Genomic DNA, 24,140 nt, shown 5'->3' with positions numbered 1-24,140 from the left:
TCGCGTTTCGCGTGAAGACACGGACGACACGTTCAAACGTGTTCGGACGTGTTCCACCCGAACAAAAAACCTTTTTTGAAGTACTGCGACTGATACTGTCTGCATAGCAATTGCCAATTAGACCTCGCCACTCAACATTATACCAGACTTAGTAATCAAACAGGGGAAAAAGCTGGCCGTATTGTCCTCGGTTAGAGGCAGGAGCCAACGAAATTAAAGAAGAAGAAGAAGAAGTGGTATTACAATGGCAAATACAAGTGACTCACACGACAGTGTAGAGTGTTACGCTTTGCGTGAAAAGCTGACCATCACGGATAAGTTATATGCAGCAACATATTTGAACGAGACTGATGAGACGCTGGATCAAGGAGAAAGACGACTTACATGCACGTAACGGTAAAACGGACAACGATCCCACATGAAATATTGCGTTGAAATTCAATTATACTATATTTCATTAATTCCGAAGATAAAAAGAAGTCACCTTCAATCCGCGGAAATGTGACGTCACATCTGATATATATATAAAATGGCGTTTTTGTTAGCGAAAAGAGAAGTGAGAGTAAACGTGTCAATAATTAATGTAAATAGTTATACTGAATAGAAATTTTTTATAATAAAGTTTGTTCTCGCAATTATTGTATATTTTGCTATTTTTTAATCAAGATGTTTTTTACTTATATAGCGATCGTTTATATTTTCAATTAGTCAAAAGAGCAAGAAAAAATATCTGAATTTTGAACACAGAAATGTGCATAATGTATATAATGTGTATTTTGGTATGCAAGCAAAATATAATTAGATTCAGTTTTATGTTTCGAGGAAGATAAATTATTTCTATCTTTCTTCTTTCTTTCATTGCACAGAGAGACACTTGAGAGTATAATGCACGAGAGCGGATGTATGAAATTAAACTTCTAATTAAAATTCGTTGCATTCCGAAATTAGAAAAATAAGAAAAGAAATTTGTATGACTCGTTTTGCAACTAGAACTCATTTTTGTTTACGTCATTTTAACTCATTAATTAGAGATTAAACATACATTTTAACTTATTAATCTTATGCTTAATTTATATAAGTATAACAATATAATTATAATTTTTAAATATAAGTTTGTCTTACATGAATTATATTCACAATTCAAAATTTGAAGTATAGGCTCCAATGGAAATCTACGAATATAGAAAACGGGCTAATTAAGAACCAAGCGCGGTAAATGATGCGCGAAAGTTTTATTTTTATTTCTATTTTACATATCTTCCAACCTTGACTGTGCGCCTTGACTAAATTTGTCGGCGGGTAAAGGTTGGAAGATATGTAAAATAGAGATAAAAATAAAACTTTCGTGGATCATTTACCGCGCTTGGTTCTTAGTTAGCCCGTTTTCTATATTCGTCTATTTATCATATTTTTTAAAAGATCTAATGCGTGTTACATTGCAATGGATTAAGAAATTAAAATTTTTTACAGTTATTTAGATAGTTAAATCGTATCGTTTTAATTACGGAGAGGAAGGGCGCCATTGTTCCAACAATAAACTGGTGTTTCAAGTCCGAAAGTAATCAACGCGCAGTTTAATAAGTTGAAATATACATATACATATATATATGCACGGAAATTTATATTAAGCTACCATAGATCTCTCTAAGCTCGGACTGAAAATGGCATTTATTCTAATTTGATTGTATTTAATTGTTCCGTCTTATTTGTCGTGTTACATAACACATTACATTAAACATTGTTGCATTTGTTATTTGTCTTATCTTACACGTACGTGACAGTGCATCTACGTAATTTGTAGATACGAGTCTCTCCTCGGTGGACGAGGCTTCGCGTTCATCTACGTTTACTAACATCGCGACGTTTACTGTTAGTAAACGTAGATGAACGCGAAGCTTCGTTCACTTGCAACGATGACGCTGTGCCTCATGTTCCACAAGAGCTGACTAAAGAGGATAAAAGATATGCAGCAGCAAATTTGAACGAGACCGACGAAACGAGAGAGAACTGTCGCGGAGATCAAACGCTGGATCGAAGACGAACTGCGCATACGAATGAGTAAAAATAACATCAGCGATCCTACGGGCGTGTTGAAATTCAATTACGGCTCGTTACTTCGGCAGTACAACTCATTCATCTTTAATTGACGTTGACATGACATTACACCGATACACGTCAGATGTTTAGCTCTTTGAATTCATTCTTAATCGTGTAAAAAAAAAAAAAAAAAAAAAATAATAATGTAACAAATTGTGTCTGATAATGAAAAGAAAATCGAAAATAATCTGAAAGTTTCGGCAAATAATAATAATAAATGATGAACAATAATAGCTCGATAAAAGACCTACATGACAAAGTTCGTTATCGCACTATTGCATTTTGCCATTTTGTAAGCCAAAATGTTTTTCAAAACTTTATTTAAATCTTCTATTAATTAAAAATCCCCATCTTATCTAACTCGTGGCACGCATTTATAAAATATAATTTATAATATCTGATTTAGCACTGTTTCAATTATAGCCTTTTAGTTAAAGGGACTCTTTAATGTGTATACAGATGACTTTCTTAGCCTGCGATTTCTGAGAGTATGTAATGTTTTCTCAAGATTAAACTTACATACTCTCAGAAATCGCAGGATGAGATTGTAAGCAACGATTCAATTTACCCAGAATGGTACTTGAATAGAGATCCGTTTCGACCAGAACTGCGGGAACTGCTTGATTTGGGGTAACGAACAGTATTTCGGATAATTAATCTAATTTTGTTTTTCATTATTTTTTAATCTGCTTTATCTATTTCGGATACATAACAGAATCCTTTACTAATTGCAGCTTCAATTTTAAAAATAACATTTTGCATAAAATTAAAGATGAATTATTGGTAACTTTCTTTTTTTGTTTCAATTATATTTTAAACAATAAGAAGAATATTTTATTGAAAATTTTTGAAAATACTAAATGCATTATTAAAATTAAAATAAATTTTGATTCTTTCGAAGAATTCTAAAATATTTTGTTCATTTTTAGAATATGTTTGTCCCTGCGCGGAAGCCAGATAGTCAAGGAAGGTTGATATTTATTATGCGCATCACTTTGCATGATCCGAGAAGACACCAAGTGTCGGATATATATTTAAGGTAAAATATTGAAATACTATAATGTTCGAACAATTTATGGCCAATTGTCGTCGCGATAAAGTATTTCTAATTATCAATCATTAATTATTTCTTCATGAGCGATTTTTTTAGATTGGTATGATAGTGATAGAAGTGGCAATGAGGTATTATCCCGTAGCATCAATGTACGATTGCGTATTGTTAATAAACGTGGCCAATATAAGTATCCATTATATATTAATGAATATAGTCCACACGTGGCGAAGCTGTTATCTTATGAGATACCACAAGATTAAACTATTCAATGCCCCGGCATTTTTGGATGTTACTGTGAGGATTCTCAAATCTTTTATGACCGAAAAGATAAAAAACAAATTTCACGTCTATTCACATACGCTTGACTGTTTCGAAGATATTCCCGCTGAGATTTTGCCCGTCGAATATGGCGGCACTGGTGATACAATGCAGGAATTAATAGGTATATATCATACATATATTTCTTTATATACATAGTTTTTAACTTGTTTATTATTCCGCTGACTGCCAAGATAAATTTTTAATGCTTCCCAAGATCTAATTCGTGAAATAGCAACATAAAGTTGCCCATGATTAAGGTGGTTCATGCATTTAGGTCAAATGTAGTTAGCCCGAAAAATGTGATATGAAATGAAAGATTAACGTTCCTAGAGTGTGTCTGTAAAATTTCGGATTTTTTAACCGTTTGGTTCCGGAGATATATGTCCGTAAACTTTGCCAATTTAACGCGGGGGGGTAGCCCCTCTTGCAAAAAACGAGGCTAAAGCGCTTATGCTGCAAAAATTACAATACTTCAAAAATAGATGAACAAACCAAAAACTGACGAAACGATGCAATAAACATTTTGCAAGATACTGGACGAACCCCGAGTTCATTGACCGTATTATATAATAATAAAACGTAATTTTCGATTGACTAAATCGACAACACGGAACTGACAGCTGGACTCGAGCGGCAGCTTGGCAACGCATGTGTCAGCTGATGAGTATAACGCATATCCCAAAACCTTCAACGTTTACCATGTTCTGGACGCTGAATAAAGCAAAGAATGAAACAAAAATATTCGTCCATTTCTAAAAAGAATTTAAAATTAAGTTTGATCAAGATCTGCAATACTGAATAAATACAAGTTTTAATACAATGAGGTTATAACATGTCCAAATAATTTTAACATGCATTGTTTATTCTATTTATCATAACGTTGCCGCGCTGCTGTTGTACATATATTCACACGGCTCACAACTCTAGTAAAAGATGTGACTTTGGCCCCAATATTTTAATTACGTAGAGGTCGTATAACATTAAAGATGTCATAAATAATAAATCTAATTATATGCTGATTTTTACGGACAAAAATCACACTTATTTATCACTAATAAGAATAATTGCCTATTTGACTTGCAAGTACTGCATGAACCACCTTAAAAACGTCTTTGCGAAGATCTATTCCTACTCTGTCAAATGTTTGACCCTGTGACTTGTTAATTGTCATAGCAAAAACTAATTTTATCGGAAACTGTCTTCTTTTAAAAGTGAAAGGATATACATTTTCACAATACAAAGTAATACAATTTAAGAAAACGATATCTCCTACTTTATCACGTGTTAAAATTTTGCATTTCAATAAATGATCCGCAAGTTTTATAATCATTAATATCTAGTGCCATTGCAAAGACCTTCATTAATACTAAGATTTCTAATCAACATAATGACACAATTCGGTTTTAAACGCAATTCATAAGGAGGAAGAGTTGACGAAGACAAAGTATTTAAATATTCTGGCAATAAAACTTCACCAATGTCACCGTTATCATCGCAATTTTCAGTACTATCTGTACTTGTATAAATTCGTTCTTTAGATATATCGAATAATTCGACAACTCGTTTATTAATTTCATCTACATCAGCATTTCTTGCAGAAAGTATCGCACACTTAGCCATATTATTAAATTCTTTATTTCGTATTAGATCACCACATATATATCTTCTACAATATCGGCATTAATGGGTGCAATATAACAATCTGGAAGTTGTATATTATCGTTAGCATCATTTAATATGCCATCTCCTATATCCAATAAAAATTTTGCAAATTCAGTTTTCTTTGGAAGAACTCGCATATTTTCCGTTAAAAAAAAACTTACAAAATGTTTCCGAGTAGAACTAAACTTGATAGAAAGATTCACAATTTTACATCGAGTATCGTGTATTTTAATAGGAAGAAGTTGCCTGAAATCACCACCTAATACGATAATTTTTCCACCAAAAGGTAAGTCGTTATTCATAATATCACGCAACGTTCGATCCATATAATCTCTAGAGCATATTGCGGTGCCATTGGCGCTTCATCCCAAATAAAAATGTTTGTTTTTTTTTTAATATTGAGCTTCTTTTGATTGAATTTTAATACTGGAAGAGGAATCAGCAAATAGTGGAACCGGCAATCCAAATGTCTTGTGAACCGTTTTTTCTGCTGGCAATAACGTCGATGCAATACCCGTAAAAGCCATTGTACATACATGTTTATTACGAATTTTGGCTAAGTGATAAATAGTTGTATATGTAAATGTTTTACCCGCGAAACACCTGGACCATCGATATAAAAACAATTACTATTGTGATGATGATTATTATCTAATCTATTTAATATTATATCTACTATTTTTCTTTCTGCTTGTCATTTAACTGTTTATATTGTCTGATACCAATTTCCATAACTTCTTCAATAGTCATATAATTATCTTCTTCATCATTTTCTATCAATTGTTCCATTTGTGAAAAATCGGCAAAACTTTTACCTTCAGCACAAAGCATAGTATTGATTTGCGCATATGCTTTCTTTTGTCCTTGTAACATTCCAAAGTGTCGGATAAAATCTTCCGACATTGCTACTTCAAAACTTCCCCAGAGCTCTTCAGGATGCAATGGTTGACAATGCAATAATATACGTACAGATAATCTACGAAATTGTCTTGGCATCATCCATCCAATAGCTTTATTCATAGCTCGTTTCCATTCAACATCATCTTCAATTAAACCTAAAGTCAAACATGCTTCTGACAAACTTCTCCATTTACAGTTCTTAAATTATCAAAACTTGTAGCTCCCTTTACAGTGAGTAATAATAGTCGTAAATGGTATAATTCAGTTTGTGTTGGACTAACGGAATACATTCGTCCTATACAATTAAAATGACTTTTGCGTTTGCTTCAACGCGATATATTTCTACCATTAATTTTTTCTTTTTTAAACGTATAATAACGTGGAATTTCTATATATAAATGTTGTTTTGCTTCTTCATCGCGAGAATTTAACGCAAAATAATCTATTAACATAGTAACTTGATCTAAAGCGGAAGTTATTGTATTTTCATCGAATCCATTTTCAATTGTAATATTTTGTTCATTAGGAAGATGAACAGGTAAACGTACTATAGTATGACTTTTATCTTGTAATTTTTTCTCAATAATGCGCCAACTGGCTTCTACAGGTCCAACATAGCGTGTGTCTATATAAAATTACGTATCTCATCATGATCAATAATTATATTTTCTGTTATTGGTTCAATTGTTATAGCAGCAACATCATGTCCTTTATAAATATACTTATACAGATATTTAACTGATTTGATACTTGAAACTACTTCAACATTAATATGACAATTAAAAACAATCGATAAAATAGGACAATATGGAATTACATTACGATTATCAACTATATATTCACCAGGACGTTCAAAACTTCTGCCATTATCTCGCCGACGATAATAAGGATAAGCATCTTCATCTATTCTGGTCTCTTCAAGATAAGATTTAGGATAATGTTTTGAACATTTTCCATCTACCAAACACCAATTGCCACAAGGCCCATGAATCATATGTCTCATAACTATGTCATGTAAAATACGATTTTTACATAGATCAGGAATTTCAGCAGAGATGAATTTGTCAACAATCTGTGGAGTTGTTATTTTGGAATTGTATTTTAAAGTAATTAACATGTGGACATGTGGCAAACCACGTTTTTGAAATTCAATAACATACAAAGGCTGCTACTTCTCCAAAAAATTTTTGTTTAACAATCAAATCAGTTAAATAATCTTTTTTAATATTAAAAACACGAGCACAAATATTAGGTCTATCAGAAGTTTGTTGGCCAGGTAAAAGATGATTTTGGATTGCAAGTCATATTGTAATGAAAATATCTGGTTTACCAAATTTACTAACTATTGCCATTGAATCTTGATAATTTTGTAACATATTACGTGGTGATTTAATAAATGTAGATGGAAGTATTATAATCATCTTTCCAATACGTCCATTTAAATTATTTGCTGTAGTTTGTAAATAATCTTTTAAACCTTGATATGTTTCAGTACGTAATTTTTTTTGATGATCTCTACAATAATTTATTCTATCCTTTTCAATTTTTACATAACTGTCTACAAGCCACTGTTGAAATAGACGACGACCATATAAAAAGACATTAAATTCATCACGAATAGCCATGCGATAGTTATTCGTTTATTACTATTTAATTTTGTTAAATTACAATGCCATCCTTGAGTACCATATGGATAAAATAATGGATATATCCATGGTTCAACATTTGGATCCATAGTACTAACGTTTTTTAAAGTTCTGTTATTTCTATTACGTATATTGTTACATATGATTCTAGAATTTCTCCATCAGCAGTTGTACAAAAAACAGCAGCTACTTCATTAGTTTTTTGAGCATTATATCGGCGTCGATCCATACCTGGTCTTAATGTAAATAATAATTGTAATTCTGGCAATAAATTCTCCAGATTCTATTTCTAATCGTCGTTGATTTTCTAATTCTTCACCCATCATTTGATAAGATTGAGCAAATATATTTAATTCCCGCATTATATGTTCAAGATTTTGTATAATTTCAAAATCTAAATCTGAATTCTCATTAAGACGATAATTTATTGCTTCATTATTAGAATCTACAATAAAAAGCTGGCCGAAAGTGGGGTTTTCATTTTGAGCTGCATACAATGCTGTATTAATTTTATAATAAATCTGCCCATGTATTTTGAAGCAATATGGACCAGGCCTTCTATTTTCAAAATTAACCAAATTAGCGTTAAGGGGACTAGGCAAGGTTGAAAATGCAAAAATTGGCTCGTGTTTAGTGGTTTATAACAAGGCCGCGAATGAATATAAAACTTTTTTATTGTTTAGGGTATTAATTATAACATTATAAAATAAAAAAATCCATGGAAAGTCGTTCCCAGATCAATAATATCGGCGTCCCAATGTAATAAGGAAAACTGTCGAATCCACGGTTTTACCACGATTCCAGTCGAACGGATAAAGATTTTGGCAAATTCTAAGAATATTTCTTCTCCTTAGGCTTCCCTCTATCGATTATACCTAAAAAATTAAAAATAAAAATAAAATTAACAAAATGGCGTCCAAAAAACAAAAAATTTGTAAAAATTCGAGTTATTTGTTATTATAAAATTGTAGCAATATTTTTTTTCAATCTGATTTTAGGTATAATTCATGCGTCATAGTGTTTTACAATTCCTGTATAAATTTCAAGTTGATATCTCTATCGGTTCTCGAGATATCGTGGTAAAATCATCAAAAAATATAGTTTCGAGAAAATCGCATTCAAAGTTTCGGTACAATATTTATGTTAGAACGGTCGTACTCACGCGGTTCAAAAATTTCCTCTTTGACGCAGTGAATGGCCCCGGATTATCGTCCAATTTCTCGTAATTTTTATTCACTATCTGATTGCCTTGGAAGCGTTTTTTACGCGGTCGCCCTGGACGGACATACGGCGCCGATTTCTTTTTTCCGCTTTCTGACGAAGACATTTTTGTAATAAAGCGATTGTAATACGACAAACTTTTAATACATTAACACAACCTCTCTGGGAGTCGATTATATATAAACTTTAAACGAGGTGAAAATTAAAAACAAAATAATAAACAGAATAGAGCATGTAAGCCGAGCTAGATGTGCGTGTTTATTATTCTTTGTGTCAACCGCAATATATACAATTAGAAACAGAAACGTTTCGACTTTATTATTAGGTCGTCTTTAATGTGTCGTTACAAATTAAAACTTAATTCTACATATTGCATAGAGAACGTTAGAAATTAGAATAATGCTCAGACCGTTCGGTCGGGACCGACCGCGCGAATATCTGCGTTCGGCCGGCCGCGCGCCACATTACGTTTTACGCTCTCCTGACCTCAATTTTGCGAATTTTTCAAAAAAACAAACGGGAAGATATTTCTAAAGAATCACAGTATCAGAATATGCAAAAAACTGAAAATCGATTTTATCAAAATTTTAACCTTGCCTAGTCCCCTTAAATGATGCGAATGAAAATGAACTGTTGTAGTTACAGATACGTTTGAAAAAATTATTCGATTTTGCATGACTACCATTAAATAAACTACGAAGAAATTGTGGAAATTGAGGCAATGGTTCTAAATACACCGCACCGTGATTACAACAATCGTGAAATGAATTTCCTTTATTAGATACTTTTTCAGCTGCAAAATGTTTTGCTCTATACAATGGACACAAGACACATCCATAGAACCAATACAATATTCATTTATATCATTAATTAGCATATTCGATTAATATCTAAACGATGTAGTTGTCTTCTTTGAGACCGATAATGGGATTGATATTCTACATATGACGTTGCTGACGTATTGGTATAATATTTACAGAACTTTCCCTAATTATTTCTTCATTCAATTCTATAACTCGATTATCATGTATTGTGCCAGAAATGTTGAAAACTTGTTGGTGTGCTAATGTTACATCTGAAGAATTTTCTTCAATTTCATGATTTAATTCTATTATACGATTGTCTTGTATTGTACCAGCGATACTAACAGTATAATTTGTATCATTATTTGAGTTTGATATATTATTTGCTACTTTTGTAATTTTACACCGTTGACGAGATTGATACTCAGCATTTTTTTCACGACGTCGTCGTTGAAATTCTTCTTGTTCTTCCGAGGTTCGTTCTTCTGCCAAATGACCAAATCAAGACTATAAAAAATTTTCAAATATTCTGAATGCAAATATGTAAACTGATAATTGTCTTCTGATCCCTTAATGGAGTTTCTATGTTCAAATATGCAGAGCTAAGAGGCAAGTGTAAAGACGACAAACGTGGCAATTTCTGGACAGAATCCTTTTCTTTCCCAAGAAGTCAGATTAACCAACACAACGCTTCTTCCTGGATATCACTGTCCGGTGAATAGAGAAATCTCAAATTGTCTTTTAACACCTGAAAAATTAAGATTTATATAGCACATAATAAATATAATCACGAAAAGATGTCTGCGATTAAGTTAAATTACCTCAAGGAAAGGCAACTGTATACTGTATTCTCACAAATGCTGCTCAGTAGTAGATGAAATTAAACACGTACAAAAAGAAATTCTGTCGCTTTAAAGTATCCATTTGCGAAATATTTACAAACTTAAAAATTAGCTCAATCGGAAAGAGCTTTTCACAAAGCAAGAAAAAGAATTGCGTTTTGTATGTAAAAAATTATAAAAATTCCAAACTAGTGATACATATCACAGTTACGAATGACTCACAAGACAAAAGATTTAAAATAATTTTAAAAAGAATTTAGTATAATACCTATCCTGAAGAGCTTCAAAACTCGTATAAAAATATTTAAGTGACGAATTAAAAACGAATGGGTTCAAATTTGTATAAAATCGGAAAGTCAATCGGGATGTTTTCAATGATTTAAGCCAAAAGTCTCTAAACGAATAAGGTGTTAATTAAAACGCAGAAATAAAATTTTAAAGAATTTGCCAATTTAATTTAAAAATAATTTCAGTTTGTTAGAAATAGGTTTGGGTTTGGATAGATATTTTGGGGGTGTAGAAGTGTAGAGGGAAGAGAGGCCCTTTTCCACCTACTTCTAAATTTTTTATACTATATGTAGATATACAAGAATTATTTCAAAACTCGTATTTATTTCAAATTTTGCGCAATTTTACATCAATGCGTACGCTTTCTCTGATGCTCATGTATGTACTTGTATGTACCTTATCGATATAACATTTCTTAACCCAAAAATTGTCACTTTTAGTACTTTATAACTTTTGCTCTACTTGACAGCAACAATTTTAGCTTTTACATTCGAATTTAACACGCCGAAATACATATATTGTTAAATTTCAGACAAATCGGTAAGGAAGCCACTTTCCTTCACATTCATAATTCTTCAAATTCCTCATCCAAATAATATCGGATTCCCCTTTGATATTCAAGGATAGACACGTGTGGATATTTTTCCTTCGCCTGAGCAACGAATGATGTCTGACTATCACGCGTGTCGTAGAACGCGGTCTTGGCGCGCATAACATAGATTGTTTGCAGTTTAGGACACTGTTCGAGAATTGCAAAACTAGACGTATAACCCAAGTATATTTGTCTTAAGTTTTTACACAGTGTCAGTTCTTCATAGACATCGTAATTGAAAATCATATCGGAATTTCCCAAATTGACTTCTTCTAAGCATTGACAGGAGAAAAACAATTTACGCAAACTATGCTTATCGATTTTGCAGCGATCTTCATCGGGGTAGTACATGTCATTCCTGTAACAAAAGTCATTATTATGCGGTTTTTCAATCGCAATAAGAAAAACAACATAACCGTTTCATGATGTTTGCAAGAAATGTAAATACACATTTTGATAAAGAATAATATGTGTTTTAAAAGAAAATGTAGCACACACGTACTTGTCCATCATTGTCAGTTTTCGTAAATTCTTGCATTCAGGGAGAGCATGAATACCTCGTGATGTAATATTACTTTTGCCCGATAAATCTATTATTTCCAAATCTGGACACGAATTTTTTAACAGTATTATAATGGCGTCTAAATCTAGCAATTCTTCATAACCCACACAGGCATCAGGCATGTGCAGATTTAAGTTACGCATCCGGTGAGTTTTTTGCAGCATTTTGCAAAGAGATTCAGTTCTTATACGGGAGCCTTCAAGGTCTAATTTCTCTAGAAATTCTAGATTTCCGAGACTCAAAATTTCTTGGTCCATTCCCTCCAGAGTAAAACAATAACTGAGATCCAATACTAAAAAAAAAAAAAATGTACATATATTAGTCATATACAGTTTATCTGTAATCTTAACAGTCATATTTACCTTTCAAATTTTTGCATATCTCTGAAATTTTTAATAGAGATAATTTGTCAACAAATGTGCAGTTATTTAATCGCAAGTGCGTTAAACAATCGCCGCAACTCTGAAGAAAGTTTACGAAATCCGGAGCAGAAATGCAGCTTTTTGTAAGATCTAACTGTTGTAAATATTTACATTTGGATGCAAAATAAAACAGAATTTTATCATTACAGAAGGATGAATATTTAGAGTATTCATTTTTTAAATTTCGTAAGTTCAAACATTTGAAGAGAAAATTTTTCAAATTTTTGCATATCTCTAAAATGTTTAATAGAGATAATTCGTTAACAAATCTGCAGCCACTTAATCGTAAGTGCGTTAAACAATCGCTGCAACTTTGAAGAAAGTTTACGAAATTTGGAACAGAAATGCAGCTTTCTGTAAAATCCAACTGTTGTAAAGATTCACATTTGGATGCAAAATAAAACAAAATTTTATCATAAAAGTATGAATCATTTAATTTTCTTAAGTTCAAACATTTGAAGAAAAAAGGATCCTGTGTTAAATTATTGAGGCGTTTATTTACTTTGCTCATACGACAAAACGACCTCATATCCAAGTATTTTAATATCATTAGTATTATTTCATCCTGCAAAAACAAAATATAAAATTTTAATACATGTTATATTACAATAAATTATTTCGAAAAATGAACTTCGAATATTTTACAGAAAGCGTAGAAAAACTGTCACGTTGCTCCTTGGATTCTCCCAAAGAGAGTTCGATATCTTCTATAAATTTTACATAATTCCAATGATTTCTTAATAAAGGGTGATTCACATATCCCTGCTTAGAAGATGGCACATCTTCCTTCCGAAATACTTGCTTGTGCGCGAGCTTGCTCTTGTGAAAATTCGTTGCTATGTCGCTGCAAATAACATTGAAACACAAATTTATTTTTATTATTAACATTACGCTGACAACGTGTTTTTAAAAGCGTTTCTATGTAACAAAAAATTTATAAAAATTCATTGTGTCATCTTTAAAATTTCAAAAAATGATTTCTACAGAGGCCGAAACTATTGCAATTTCTTTTTACTGTAAAATGCGAGTTTTGATAAATAATAGCATATTTTTTGAATGTGTGACTAAACAAAATTATTCAAGGGTTTTATAGTTCAACAATGGTACTTGAAAGAAAAATACACGAAGAGAACCTAAAAGAAGTTGAATTATTAAAGGACTTAAAAATTGGTACTTAATTTTGGTATACAGAAAAAATGAGATTCGAAGACAAAAGCAAATGCTATTTTTTTTAAGGTTACTTCTTATTTATTATTTATAAGTATAGAATCAATATTGAAAAAAAAAACACGTAAAATGCAAAATTACTTTTCCGTGGACAAAATTAACGAGATAGAGCCAGTGATGCTAGACGGCAGACGAAATAGCATGCTAAAGCATATAAAGGGCATGGCTTTGCAAGGCACAGAAAGGATCCTTCATTAAAGGATCCCTAAGGCATAGTAGAGTCCCTTTAATAAGAGTCGCGACATCTTGAGTTTCGGCAAAATAAGAGAGAAAGAGAAAGCGATATACATTCATATCGCTCTCTCTTTTTCTTTTATATCTCTTTCTCTTTCTGTTTCACGTACTTTTGCCGAAAATGCGAACCAATCAAAAGTTGCTGCTACGTACGTGTCGCGACTCTTATTAGAAGGACTCTAAGGGCCTAAAGCAGAATGGCTGTCTTAATGACCTTAAGGCATATATAAAACACTGCCAAGACAGCCATTCTGCTTAGGCTCTATTAAGGCACGGACAAGCTCCTCCATCCGTGTAGCCGACACGCCGAGCGTAACATGCGCTGTTCCGTCTGCCGTTTAACATCCGAGGTGGACAGCCTGGGTCTTTGAAGGCACACACTACACTTCGATTGCTCGGTATCGCGCAACGAACTGTCGAACAGTTCGCTTGGCAGTTACATGCCCACTATAACCAAGTTTTTTTGTGGAGGAGAGCCAACGTAAGCGCTGAAGCTATTCCCGTGGGAATCATAAATGAAAAATCAACTGTGCCTTAAAAGTTCCACAGTGTCCGCGCAGTGTTAAGAAAATAATATAAAATTACTTAATGTCGACAATTATAATACCTTTTATAAATAACGCAATATTTAAAAAATTCCTTTTGAAGATCAAGTATATCCAAGTATGCATTTTCATAATCACGTGTTGTATTATAAGGGTCAAATATGTTACAGTTATCCCAAAGGCATTTGTATAAAAGATCTGGTCCTTCTTCAATAATTCTTGAGAATTCTTCAGAACAACGAAAACGACAAAATCTTTCTGAAGAATATCGTTGTGCCCGAATGCAGTGTAAGAGATTAGTTATACTCTCATCTTCAGGATGTTTAGGAAAAATCAATTTTGATGTACCGATCAGCATCACAGCATCTAGCTGTGTGCATGAGTTGGATATAAACTGTAGTCTGAGCATTTTGGTTTTAAAGTTACAAGACCGTAAAGCTGGAGAAAATATCCGTGATTCCGAACGTCTAGGTTTGCAAGAAAATGATTGACAAAATTTGTAGCATTGAGGCGGTCCATCCCATAATAAAATCCACCGACCCTCATCTTCAGAATCTTGAGCCCAAACTTCAGTTACGTTCCCAAAATTATATACTTCATATATAGAGATTCTGATTGGATATACAGCTTCATGAAACTCGAGATCTTCAAAATAAAAATTACAACCTTTTCTGAACACAAACATTTTCCTTAACAATATCTTAATTTTCAATTCAAATGTCACATACCAATATGATGAAAATAATAATCTTTTTCACACTCTGGTGCAAAAGTATATGGCACTTGTTTCTGCCATGGAGATATTGAAATATCAACATTATACTTCTTCTGTATTAAAGAGTAAAAAAAGTACTGAATATTACCAAATGTATTGCATAAATTAGAGATTTTGCGATTATATACTTTCTACAGAACAGAAAATACACATACCAAAAGAAAATCTTCATGGCTTGGAAAATTGCTAGGTGTTCCAATTATATTATTACGAATATTACTTATGCTAGCAGTATTCTTACAGTCCTTTGTGGATATATTGCTATCCTTCACAAATTGATAGATAAAATCAACATAATCCTCTCCTACCGCTACTCTGTCAGTATAAGGATATCTGACATCATTTTCGCAATGTGAGGAATGATAATTGGATGTCATATTCTTTCTCTTAAAAAAGATGGAAAATATAATTATAATATAGTCTAAAAGCTGACGGACACTTTTGGCCAAGCAATTTTGTAAAATACAATTTTCCGTTTTAACTAGCGTAGACGATTCTTCTTCAATAATTCAACACCTGGCTGGCCGTTTTTTTGGGGGGGGGGGGGGGGGATAAAAGTACGCAGGTGAGAAAAAAAACAGATTTTTAAGTCATAGTATAAGTCTCAATTTTTGTCGGATATTGATGATTAGTCACTCAGGAACATGCAAATAAATTGCCAGCTTGATTGCTCGAGGGAATTAGTCGTCAGGCTTAATCCTAAATAATTAAAAATAATTATTTTTAAGTCATACTGTAAAAGCTGGTTTTTTTTAGTAACAAGTGTAATGCTAACACATGCCACCAAAAAAAAACCAAATTAAAATTTTGGTGGCATCATCTCTAAAAAAATTATTGAAAATGCACAAAGCCGGCGCGGCGGCGTAGTGTGTGAAAATAAAAAAAATGTTACTCGGCCATCGTCAGATCCCTCCGGCGACGGCTTTGGCTGGGTTCCACTTATCGCTCACAACGCTCGCGAGCATCATTTCGTCCTTGTTTAACATTTGACAAACAACAAGGATGAAATGATTCCACGAGCGTTGAAAGCGATAACCCGCGAAAAACGATCTAATATGAATCTAACTAAAATCATATTAAATCATATTTAATTTGGGTAAAATTCAAATTAAATCCAGATTTTATATTAAAATTATATTTGTTTAAATATACAGTTTTAATTTGCACTTATTAAAATCAGTTATGTAGATTAAATATGATCCACAATAAAATAAGGCTTTAATTAAAATTTAATTAGATCACTTATGTGGATCATATAACACTTCGAATCAAATATGGTTTTAATTTGTATTTAATAAGATAACTTATGTGGATTATATATGATCCAGAACCATACATGATGCAGAATATTTATATATAAGACTTTAATAAAAAGTTAATGTGTTCTGTATGCGACTTTTACTCGATTCAATTGCGGCTTTAACCCGAAGGGCCTAGCGGAGTAAGCATGTGAAATCGGCCCTTGATCATACAAAGCTGACATTAATGTCACAAGTTAGTACCAATATGATAAAACTTTCCACCAAATATTATTTCAAAAATTCATTTTTTTAGAAGTTATGCAAGGAGAAAGTAAAATAAAGAAATATATTTTTCTCGAAAACCACTTGACCGATCTTGATGAAAAAAATATATGTTATGTAGACTAATAAAACTAATTAACAAAAAAAATGTCCAAAATGTTTGCCAAAAAAAAGACAAAAACAAATATTTGAATTTTTAAATATTTTTTTTAGGGTGATATTTTCGAGGTACCCCTTTGAAATTTTTACGAAAATTTCTCTTAAAATGTCCACTATAACATATATTTTTTTCAATTTTTTTTAAATGGTGGAACATAGTTAAAAATACGAAAATCGTAAGCGTTGCGTCACTCCGGCGCACAGTGCAGTGCCATTCCGCGTTGCGGGTGTTCGATGTAACTTTACTAGCACATATGTACGTCTGCAATTAGCCTATAATATGTATACTTTTTAATTTTTATAGTTTTCAGAGTTTACCACGTGGAGGTTGCACGCGGTTTTAAACTCCTTATTGGGGTGCTTTTTTAACGGAGTCCCCTCGCCTTTCACTACGTTTCCGTAAAATCAGGGTGCTTTTTTAACGTGAGTCACTTCGCCTCTCACTACGTTTCCGTAAAATCGGGGTGTTTTTTTAACGTGCTTTTTTAACTTTTGAAACCAGCAGAAATACTGAGCGATCTGTTTAAAAAAACAAATAACATTCCAGTAATAGACAGTGATAGTGAAGAAAATTAAATAAATCGTAGGTGTAAGGCGTAATGAGAAGCGAGAGGTCTTACATTCAAAAAGCACCCCGATTTTACGGAAACGTAGTGAGAGGCGAAGGGACTCACGTTAAAAAAGCACCCTGATTTTACGGAAACGTAGTGAAAGGCGAGAGGACTCACGTTAAAAAAGCACCCCGATTTTACGGAAATATAGTGAGAGGCGAGGGGACTCACGTTAAAAAAGCCCCCAATAAGGAGTTTAAAACCGTACTGCAACCTCTACGTAGTAAACTCTGGAAACTATAAAAATTAAAAAGTATACATATTATAAGCTAATTGCAGACGTACATATGTGCTAGTAAAGTTACATCGAACACCCGCAACGCGGAATGGCACTGCACTGGTGCGCCGGAGTGACGCGACGCTTACAATTTTCGTATTTTTAACTATATTCCACCATTTAAAAAAAATTGAAAAAAATATATGTTATAGTGGACACTTTAAGAGAAATTTTCGTAAAAATTTCAAAAAAGTACCTCAAAAATATCACCCTAAAAAAATATTAAAAAGTTCAAATATTTTTTTTGGTCTTTTTTTGACAAACATTTTGGACATTTTTTTTGTTAATTAGTTTTATTAGTCTACATAACATATATTTTTTTCATCAAGATTGGTCAAGTGGTTTTCGAGAAAAATACATTTCTTTATTTTACTTTCTCCCTGCATAACTTCTAAAAAAGTGGATTTTTTAAAATAATGTTTGGTGGAAAGTTTTATCATATTGGTACTAACTTGTGACATTAATGTCAGCTCTGTATGATCAAGGGCCAATTTCACATGCTTATTCCGCTAGGCCCTTTGGTTTTAATTTGATTCTTATTAAAACGTAATTTTGTTTAAATAATGTTTAAATAATATTTGCGGTAAAATTTGTTTCTTTATTTGTCGAACTTAACATGTAAAATATTTGATTCAAATTAAAAAAATAATAATATAGTCATATATATGATTATATTTGACTTATATGATTATATTTAACAAATTAATTTTGAATTTATTACCATATTTAATCCACATTTGGCAAATTAAAACCATATTAACTCTGCATTTCTTTTGGTCTGTGCGGCTGATTTTGCATATTTTAACAAAGCAAGGTCCAGTTTAATCCATATATAAATTAAATAAGATGGGGTACTTTAATTTGATTTAAATATGACATATTTAAATTATAATTGATTTGCACATATTCGATTCTAATAAGATTCTTAATAAATTCATATAAGCTTTTAATACAGTTTTAATACAATCGTTTTTCGCGGGAAGTGGAACGCACCCTTTGTGAATTTTCAATAATTTTTTAAGAGATTTTGCCACCAAAATTTTCATTTAGCTTTTTTTGGGTGGTATGTGTTAGCAATATACTTGTTAGTAAAAAAAACCCAGTTTTTATAGTTTGACTTGAAAATAATTATTTTTAATTATTTATAATTAAGCCTGGCGACTAATTTCCCCGAGCAATCGAACTGACAATTTATTTGCATGTTCCTGAGTGATCAATTATCAATATCCGATGAAAATTAAGACTTATATACTATTACTCAAAAATCCGTTTTTTTCTCATCTGCGTACTTTTAAACCCCCCCAGGTACGGCCAGCCAGGTTTCGGATTATCGAAGGAAAGTCGTCCACGCAGGTTAAAACAAAAAATCGTATTTTACAAAATAACGGCCAAAAGTGTCGTCAGCTCTCCGACTATTTAAAGTAATAATAGTATAATAAAATGTAATAATGTAATAATATTTGTGCTTTGTTAGCATATATGTCAAAATGCTATATTATAATATCATATATTTATTGTAATTATACTGCCAAGTATATATCTATACTTACTTGTAAGAGAGTTTATTTTCTTGCTTCCACGTGTTGAAGCGGCGCGGCGAAGGGAGCGTGCGTCCCGTCCAGAGAGAAGGATGAGAGTGGTCATGCTTGCTCTCATCCGTTAAACGGTCCGGGGTGGGCAGGGGTGGGGACCGTCTATGAGCGCCTCTATATCCTTTATATGCGCATGTGCGCACGGTGCGCATGGTTCGCACATGCGCATATAGAGGCGCTCATGGACGGAAACCACCCCGGACCGTTTACGGATGAGAGCGGGCATGACCACTCTCATCCTATAAGGTGGAAGCACATAAAATTGCAGGAGCCATGAGCAGAATGCAGAACTCATATGCGCATGCGCTATGATATCTGCATTCTGCTCATGCCTTCTGAATTTTCAATCTACATAAAAATACATAAGCATAGTTTATGTAGATTGAAAATTCAGAAGCCACAGCCATGGGCAGAATACAGGCAGATACCATAGCGCATGCGCATATGGCTTCTGCGTTTTGCTCATGACTCCTGCAATTTTATGTGCTTCCACCTTAGCCCCTTGCACAATGCCAGGCAACAGGCAACAGGCAATAGGAACAAGAAATAACCAAAAAATCGTTAATTACAACCTAAAAAATTCAAGTGCTATGATTGGTTGGTAACATGCAATAGGCACAGAATTTCCAACGTGATGGAAACTCTGTGTCTATTGCCTGTGTCACTGTTTATTCTGCATTTATACATGATTTCTGATTTCTATTCCCTGTTCCTATTGCTTGTTGCCTAGCATTGTGCAAGGGGCTTTATTCTCTCTGTGGACGGGACGCGTGACGTGACGTCACAATAGAGGCGCTTATGAGACGGAAACCACCCCGGACTGTTTAAAACGGATGAGAGCGGGCATCAGTGTTGCCACATCAAGGGATTTATCCCTAATCTAGGGGTTTTTAGAACATCTGAGGATTTAAGGCTGTGGCACATAGAAAAATGGAAGATTCACACTGCTACCGATGTTCAACGTACAACGATCCGACATCTAATAGGAATTTTTTGTCTCTAATAATAAATTCTGCTATTGGATGTCGGATCGTCGTACGTCGAACATCGGACGTGATCGGACGCAATGTGAATCCTCCAAAACTTAAGCAGTAAAACTTGGTAAAACTGAAGCAGTAAGCAAATCAGCCAATCACAGTCAAGAACTGGCCGCAGGGGGAATTGATCCGCGCAATTCCTTGGGCCTAACGGCACTACCGAGTTCAAGACACCGCGGACATATATACACGTACAATTATGCATACACACATACATACACTTACACATTCTCAAGTTTGAAGTCTTGCGAGTTTGCGAGTTTGCGAGTCTACGAACGAATTGAATAATGGCCGTTGCAAACCGAGAAGGAAATCGCTTGTGCTAATAACCAGAAGAAGAGGAAGAAGAAGACAGTAGGAAGAAGAACTTAAGGCACGGCCCTAAGCGGTAGCGAATCCATACCGTCGATTTCCTTATTGCTTAAGTTTTACTGCTTAAGTTTTTCTATGTGCCACGTCCTTTAGGGGGGGATAGATTTAATAGGGATTTTCACATTTTTGGTGCGTTCGGCAGACGCCGGGCATGACCCGGCGTGGCACAATGAAAGGCGCGCGTGAGTACGATTCTCGCGGGATGGCACTTAATAGGCGGCCGGGTCACGCGTGGTGCGATCGCGACGGATGATCGGCAATGATCGGTTTGCCGCGGGCGGCGCGAGATAAAGCGCGGTACGTACGGGGCGAAGCCGGGTTGGCAGCCCTCAACATCAGCCACGATATAGCGATATTAGCGATCATTTATTAGTTTTCGTATAACGCGATTTAGTCCTCTATCACTGATCTATATTATAAAAACTAATATTTATAAGAACGCCTACTAATTACATAGCACTATAAAAGAAAAAGTGAGGACGAGCCGACGAGCGTGGCCTAGTAGACAGCGCACTGGTCTATTGAGCCAAAGGTCCCGGGTTCGATTCCCGGTAGAGCTAGAAAATTTTAATCGCTCGTTCTCCTCTCGGAAGGCAATGGCAAACCACCGAGAGTATGTCTTGCCACGAGAACTTCTCTAAAAAATTGCCGTTCAAAATCGGCGTGCCGTTCGAAATCGGCGTTAAACTGTAGGTTCCATATACAATGTGTATAATCCACGTGCGCAACACATGTATATATGAAGAGAAGTCACCACGCTCGGACACGAGTAATAGGACTGAAGAGGATAAAAAAAAAAATTTACATAAAATATCATTTCATTACAGACTTCGTCAAGGACCCTGAAGGGCTGCTATTGACTTGGTGGAGAAACTTATTGCGATATCTTAGATAGCGCGATATGCTAACGCATTTTTTTCTGCAAGATTTCAATGCAGTAGAAACTAGTTTTATTATCGTATTTATATATACCAAGCATAACTGAACTATAGATATAAATTTAAATGTTAATGAATCTTTTTCATTATTTAAATTTGTTCAGTGTTTATTTATACTTCGTATAAAAACATTATCAAATAATAATTGTATAAAATTAATCTAAAAATAACGAATTCAAATATATATTATAATAACAATTAACATTAATTAATATTAATTATAAAAATTTGCTTTTTAATTAAGAAAGCGGAATTATACTATGTGTAAAGGGACAATATAATCAAGTTGTATAGGCGTTTTTTGATATAAAAGTGTGATTTAACAAAGACATGCGTTACTTGTCGCATTCATATAAACTAAATGCAACTGTTGCATATGTTAACCCTTATTAGTTACCTCACCTGGGTCTGAGAGACCCTGCACATTGTTAAAATGTGCAGGATTTTTAAAACATTCATAAAACCCTTGTATCTTTTTTTAGTCAGTACTACATCAATTTGAAAAAAAGGCAAATTATTTCGCTTTTTCAGAAAAACATTTCTTCCTTTTTTTAAAATAACATTTACATTTTTTAACTTGGAATAATCTAACTTGCACAGTCTTATAGATCTTTAAAAAACGCATCGATTAAAAAAAAAGACTTTAAATTGATGCATTTGTCTTGAAGATACAAGCTGGAGAAAACGGCAGGGGTCTCTCAGACCCTGGTAAGGTAATATCAGGGTGTAAAAACGTAAGATAATTGAGGGTTAACATTTTTTACATAAGAAGAGATCTTTTCGATGAACACATTGACGAGACACAAGTTTACATTAATATTCAGCTTCTTACCTGTTAAAAATGTAATAATATTAACCTATAATGTTTTATCCATCAAAATATTTTTTTATTTATATAACGTCTTTGTATAATTTTTTTCACATATATTAGCTTTACGTGTGCAACGGTACAGAGTAGAGCAAATAACTGAATTTGCTGCAACATAAAAAGTCGCTAAATATATTCTCCTTATTCTCCTTATTCTAAATATATTTCTCCTCTGATTGTGAAAGATTATGGTTAGTACGTTAATATTGTATGATTAATAATGTAATGGTATATAAGGATAAAAGTAATCATAATATAAAGAGCAAATTTATTAAGTAAAAGAAATGTATATCTTTATTTCCCTTATTATTACTTATCTTTATTGTCTCCCATAGCAATTCACAAGCAAAATCTTCGACGCGTCAGAATTCTGCATTGGCGTATTCGATTCGGCACTATTTCTCGAAAATAATGCCATATGTACAAACAATATACTGGCATAAAGAAAAAGAATTAATAATAATTTTTATAAAGAATAAATAATAAACCATAAACTTTTGAAATTACGTGAATATAATAATTCTAAATCTGTAGTTGATTAAATTTTCATTTATTAATAATTCCATAAAATTAATATACCTATAATACATTATATAAATGGCTACATTAATTGTGTTAATTGAAAAACGTTGGAGCGTCAAGTATGTCGGTGTCAGGAGTATATAATAATAAACAATTTAATAAACATTAATATAACATTTTATGGTGATAATACTTATTCTTGGGATCAATGTTGATTACAGATCTCTTTCTTCTCTCTGTGAGTACTATATATTAAAATATCAAGTTTATACATTTGAAATATAATAAATACTTATTAATTTTTATAAATATTGTTAAAATTTTTCTTATATGAGCAATTGCAAACGGAGAAGTAAATAGGGAAAGTTTTATAAGATTTGTAGTAGTTTAGTAAGCAATCGGTTAATTCTATTTTATGATGTAACGCGTACTCTTTCTAGTTATTATTTAATTTATTATTTATTATTAAGAAAAAAAGTATAAGTATTAATTATTATGTAACATAGTTCTAAATGACTTGACAGATGTTAAGTGCTTTTTGTAATTGCTCATAAGTAACTAAATATTTTTACGATAATATGTTTTATAAATTAATAACGCTTATTGTTAACCCTTTTGCTACGAATGGCCACTATAATGGCTGCCCACGATATTGATTCTGTGTACGAATGGTCACCATCTCTGCTGCTATACCAAATAAGCGCTCGACTCATTGCGTAACAATAGTTACTTATCTCTTATATTAAGTAAATTTTACAAAGATGATATATATCCTAATAAATAAAAGCAAACTCTGCGCCAACTCGTCATGGACATTATCCGTCGTACAATAGACACGCGCGCCCCGTCTTTCCGTACAGCAGTAAAACGTAGTGGCGGCCAGCTTCGCGCCGTCGCGAAAAGATAATTTAGTTAATTTAGTATGTTGTAAGCTTTGTGGTTTTATAGAATTGCAAAGAGCTATCATGTTACCGCCACATTTAGTGAACAGTCAACGTTCGATAATATTATCGAGTCAAGATCTGAATCAAATGGTACACCGACTAGTAA

At 33.1% G+C, this 24,140-nt stretch overlaps 2 protein-coding genes across 3 annotated transcripts; one reads left to right on the top strand and one right to left on the bottom strand.

Annotated features, from left to right (window-relative positions):
* Window positions 1-522: 522 nt before the first annotated feature.
* On the top strand, window positions 523-7,973 carry LOC143905254 (retinol-binding protein pinta-like). Its single transcript, XM_077420551.1, is given in 6 exon segments — window positions 523-2,058; window positions 2,670-2,727; window positions 3,027-3,036; window positions 3,039-3,136; window positions 3,248-3,593; window positions 5,370-7,973. Coding segments are annotated over 5 exon segments (180 nt in total). The 5' UTR covers window positions 523-2,054; the 3' UTR covers window positions 3,258-3,593; window positions 5,370-7,973.
* A 1,163-nt stretch (window positions 7,974-9,136) lies between these two features.
* LOC143905237 (F-box/LRR-repeat protein 4-like) lies at window positions 9,137-19,380 on the bottom strand. Of its 2 annotated transcripts, XM_077420523.1 has the most exons (8): window positions 19,312-19,380; window positions 15,347-15,577; window positions 15,145-15,244; window positions 14,479-15,061; window positions 13,056-13,254; window positions 12,351-12,975; window positions 11,929-12,280; window positions 9,137-11,784 (listed from the first exon to the last, which is right to left on the bottom strand). In XM_077420523.1, the coding sequence occupies exons 2-8, from the start codon at window positions 15,566-15,568 to the stop codon at window positions 11,400-11,402; spliced, it is 2,466 nt and encodes an 821-aa protein (XP_077276649.1). In that variant the 5' UTR covers window positions 15,569-15,577; window positions 19,312-19,380; the 3' UTR covers window positions 9,137-11,399. The 2 variants fall into 2 exon arrangements, with proteins under 2 accessions (XP_077276649.1, XP_077276650.1); XM_077420524.1 differs by lacking the exon at window positions 19,312-19,380 and having other exon boundaries at window positions 15,347-15,605.
* Between the last annotated feature and the right edge of the window lie 4,760 nt (window positions 19,381-24,140).

This window comes from Temnothorax americanus, unplaced genomic scaffold (assembly GCF_048541705.1).
Source record: "Temnothorax americanus isolate GAGA-0224 unplaced genomic scaffold, ASM4854170v1 Scaffold6, whole genome shotgun sequence".
NCBI classification, from domain to species: domain Eukaryota; kingdom Metazoa; phylum Arthropoda; class Insecta; order Hymenoptera; family Formicidae; genus Temnothorax; species Temnothorax americanus.
Note: the sequence above shows the minus strand (reverse complement) of the source record. Positions and strands in the feature narration are given on the sequence as shown.

What these genes read in the sequence shown, in the direction of transcription:
- LOC143905237 (XM_077420523.1), bottom strand. Translation starts at nt 15,568, where the DNA reads ATGACATCCAATTATCATTCCTCACATTGCGAAAATGATGTCAGATAT. An exon ending in GCCATGAAGATTTTCTTTTG is followed by an intron (nt 15,245 to 15,346) that starts GTATGTGTATTT and finishes TCTTTAATACAG; the next exon opens with AAGAAGTATAATGTTGATAT. An exon ending in TTATTATTTTCATCATATTG is followed by an intron (nt 15,062 to 15,144) that starts GTATGTGACATT and finishes TTTATTTTGAAG; the next exon opens with ATCTCGAGTTTCATGAAGCT.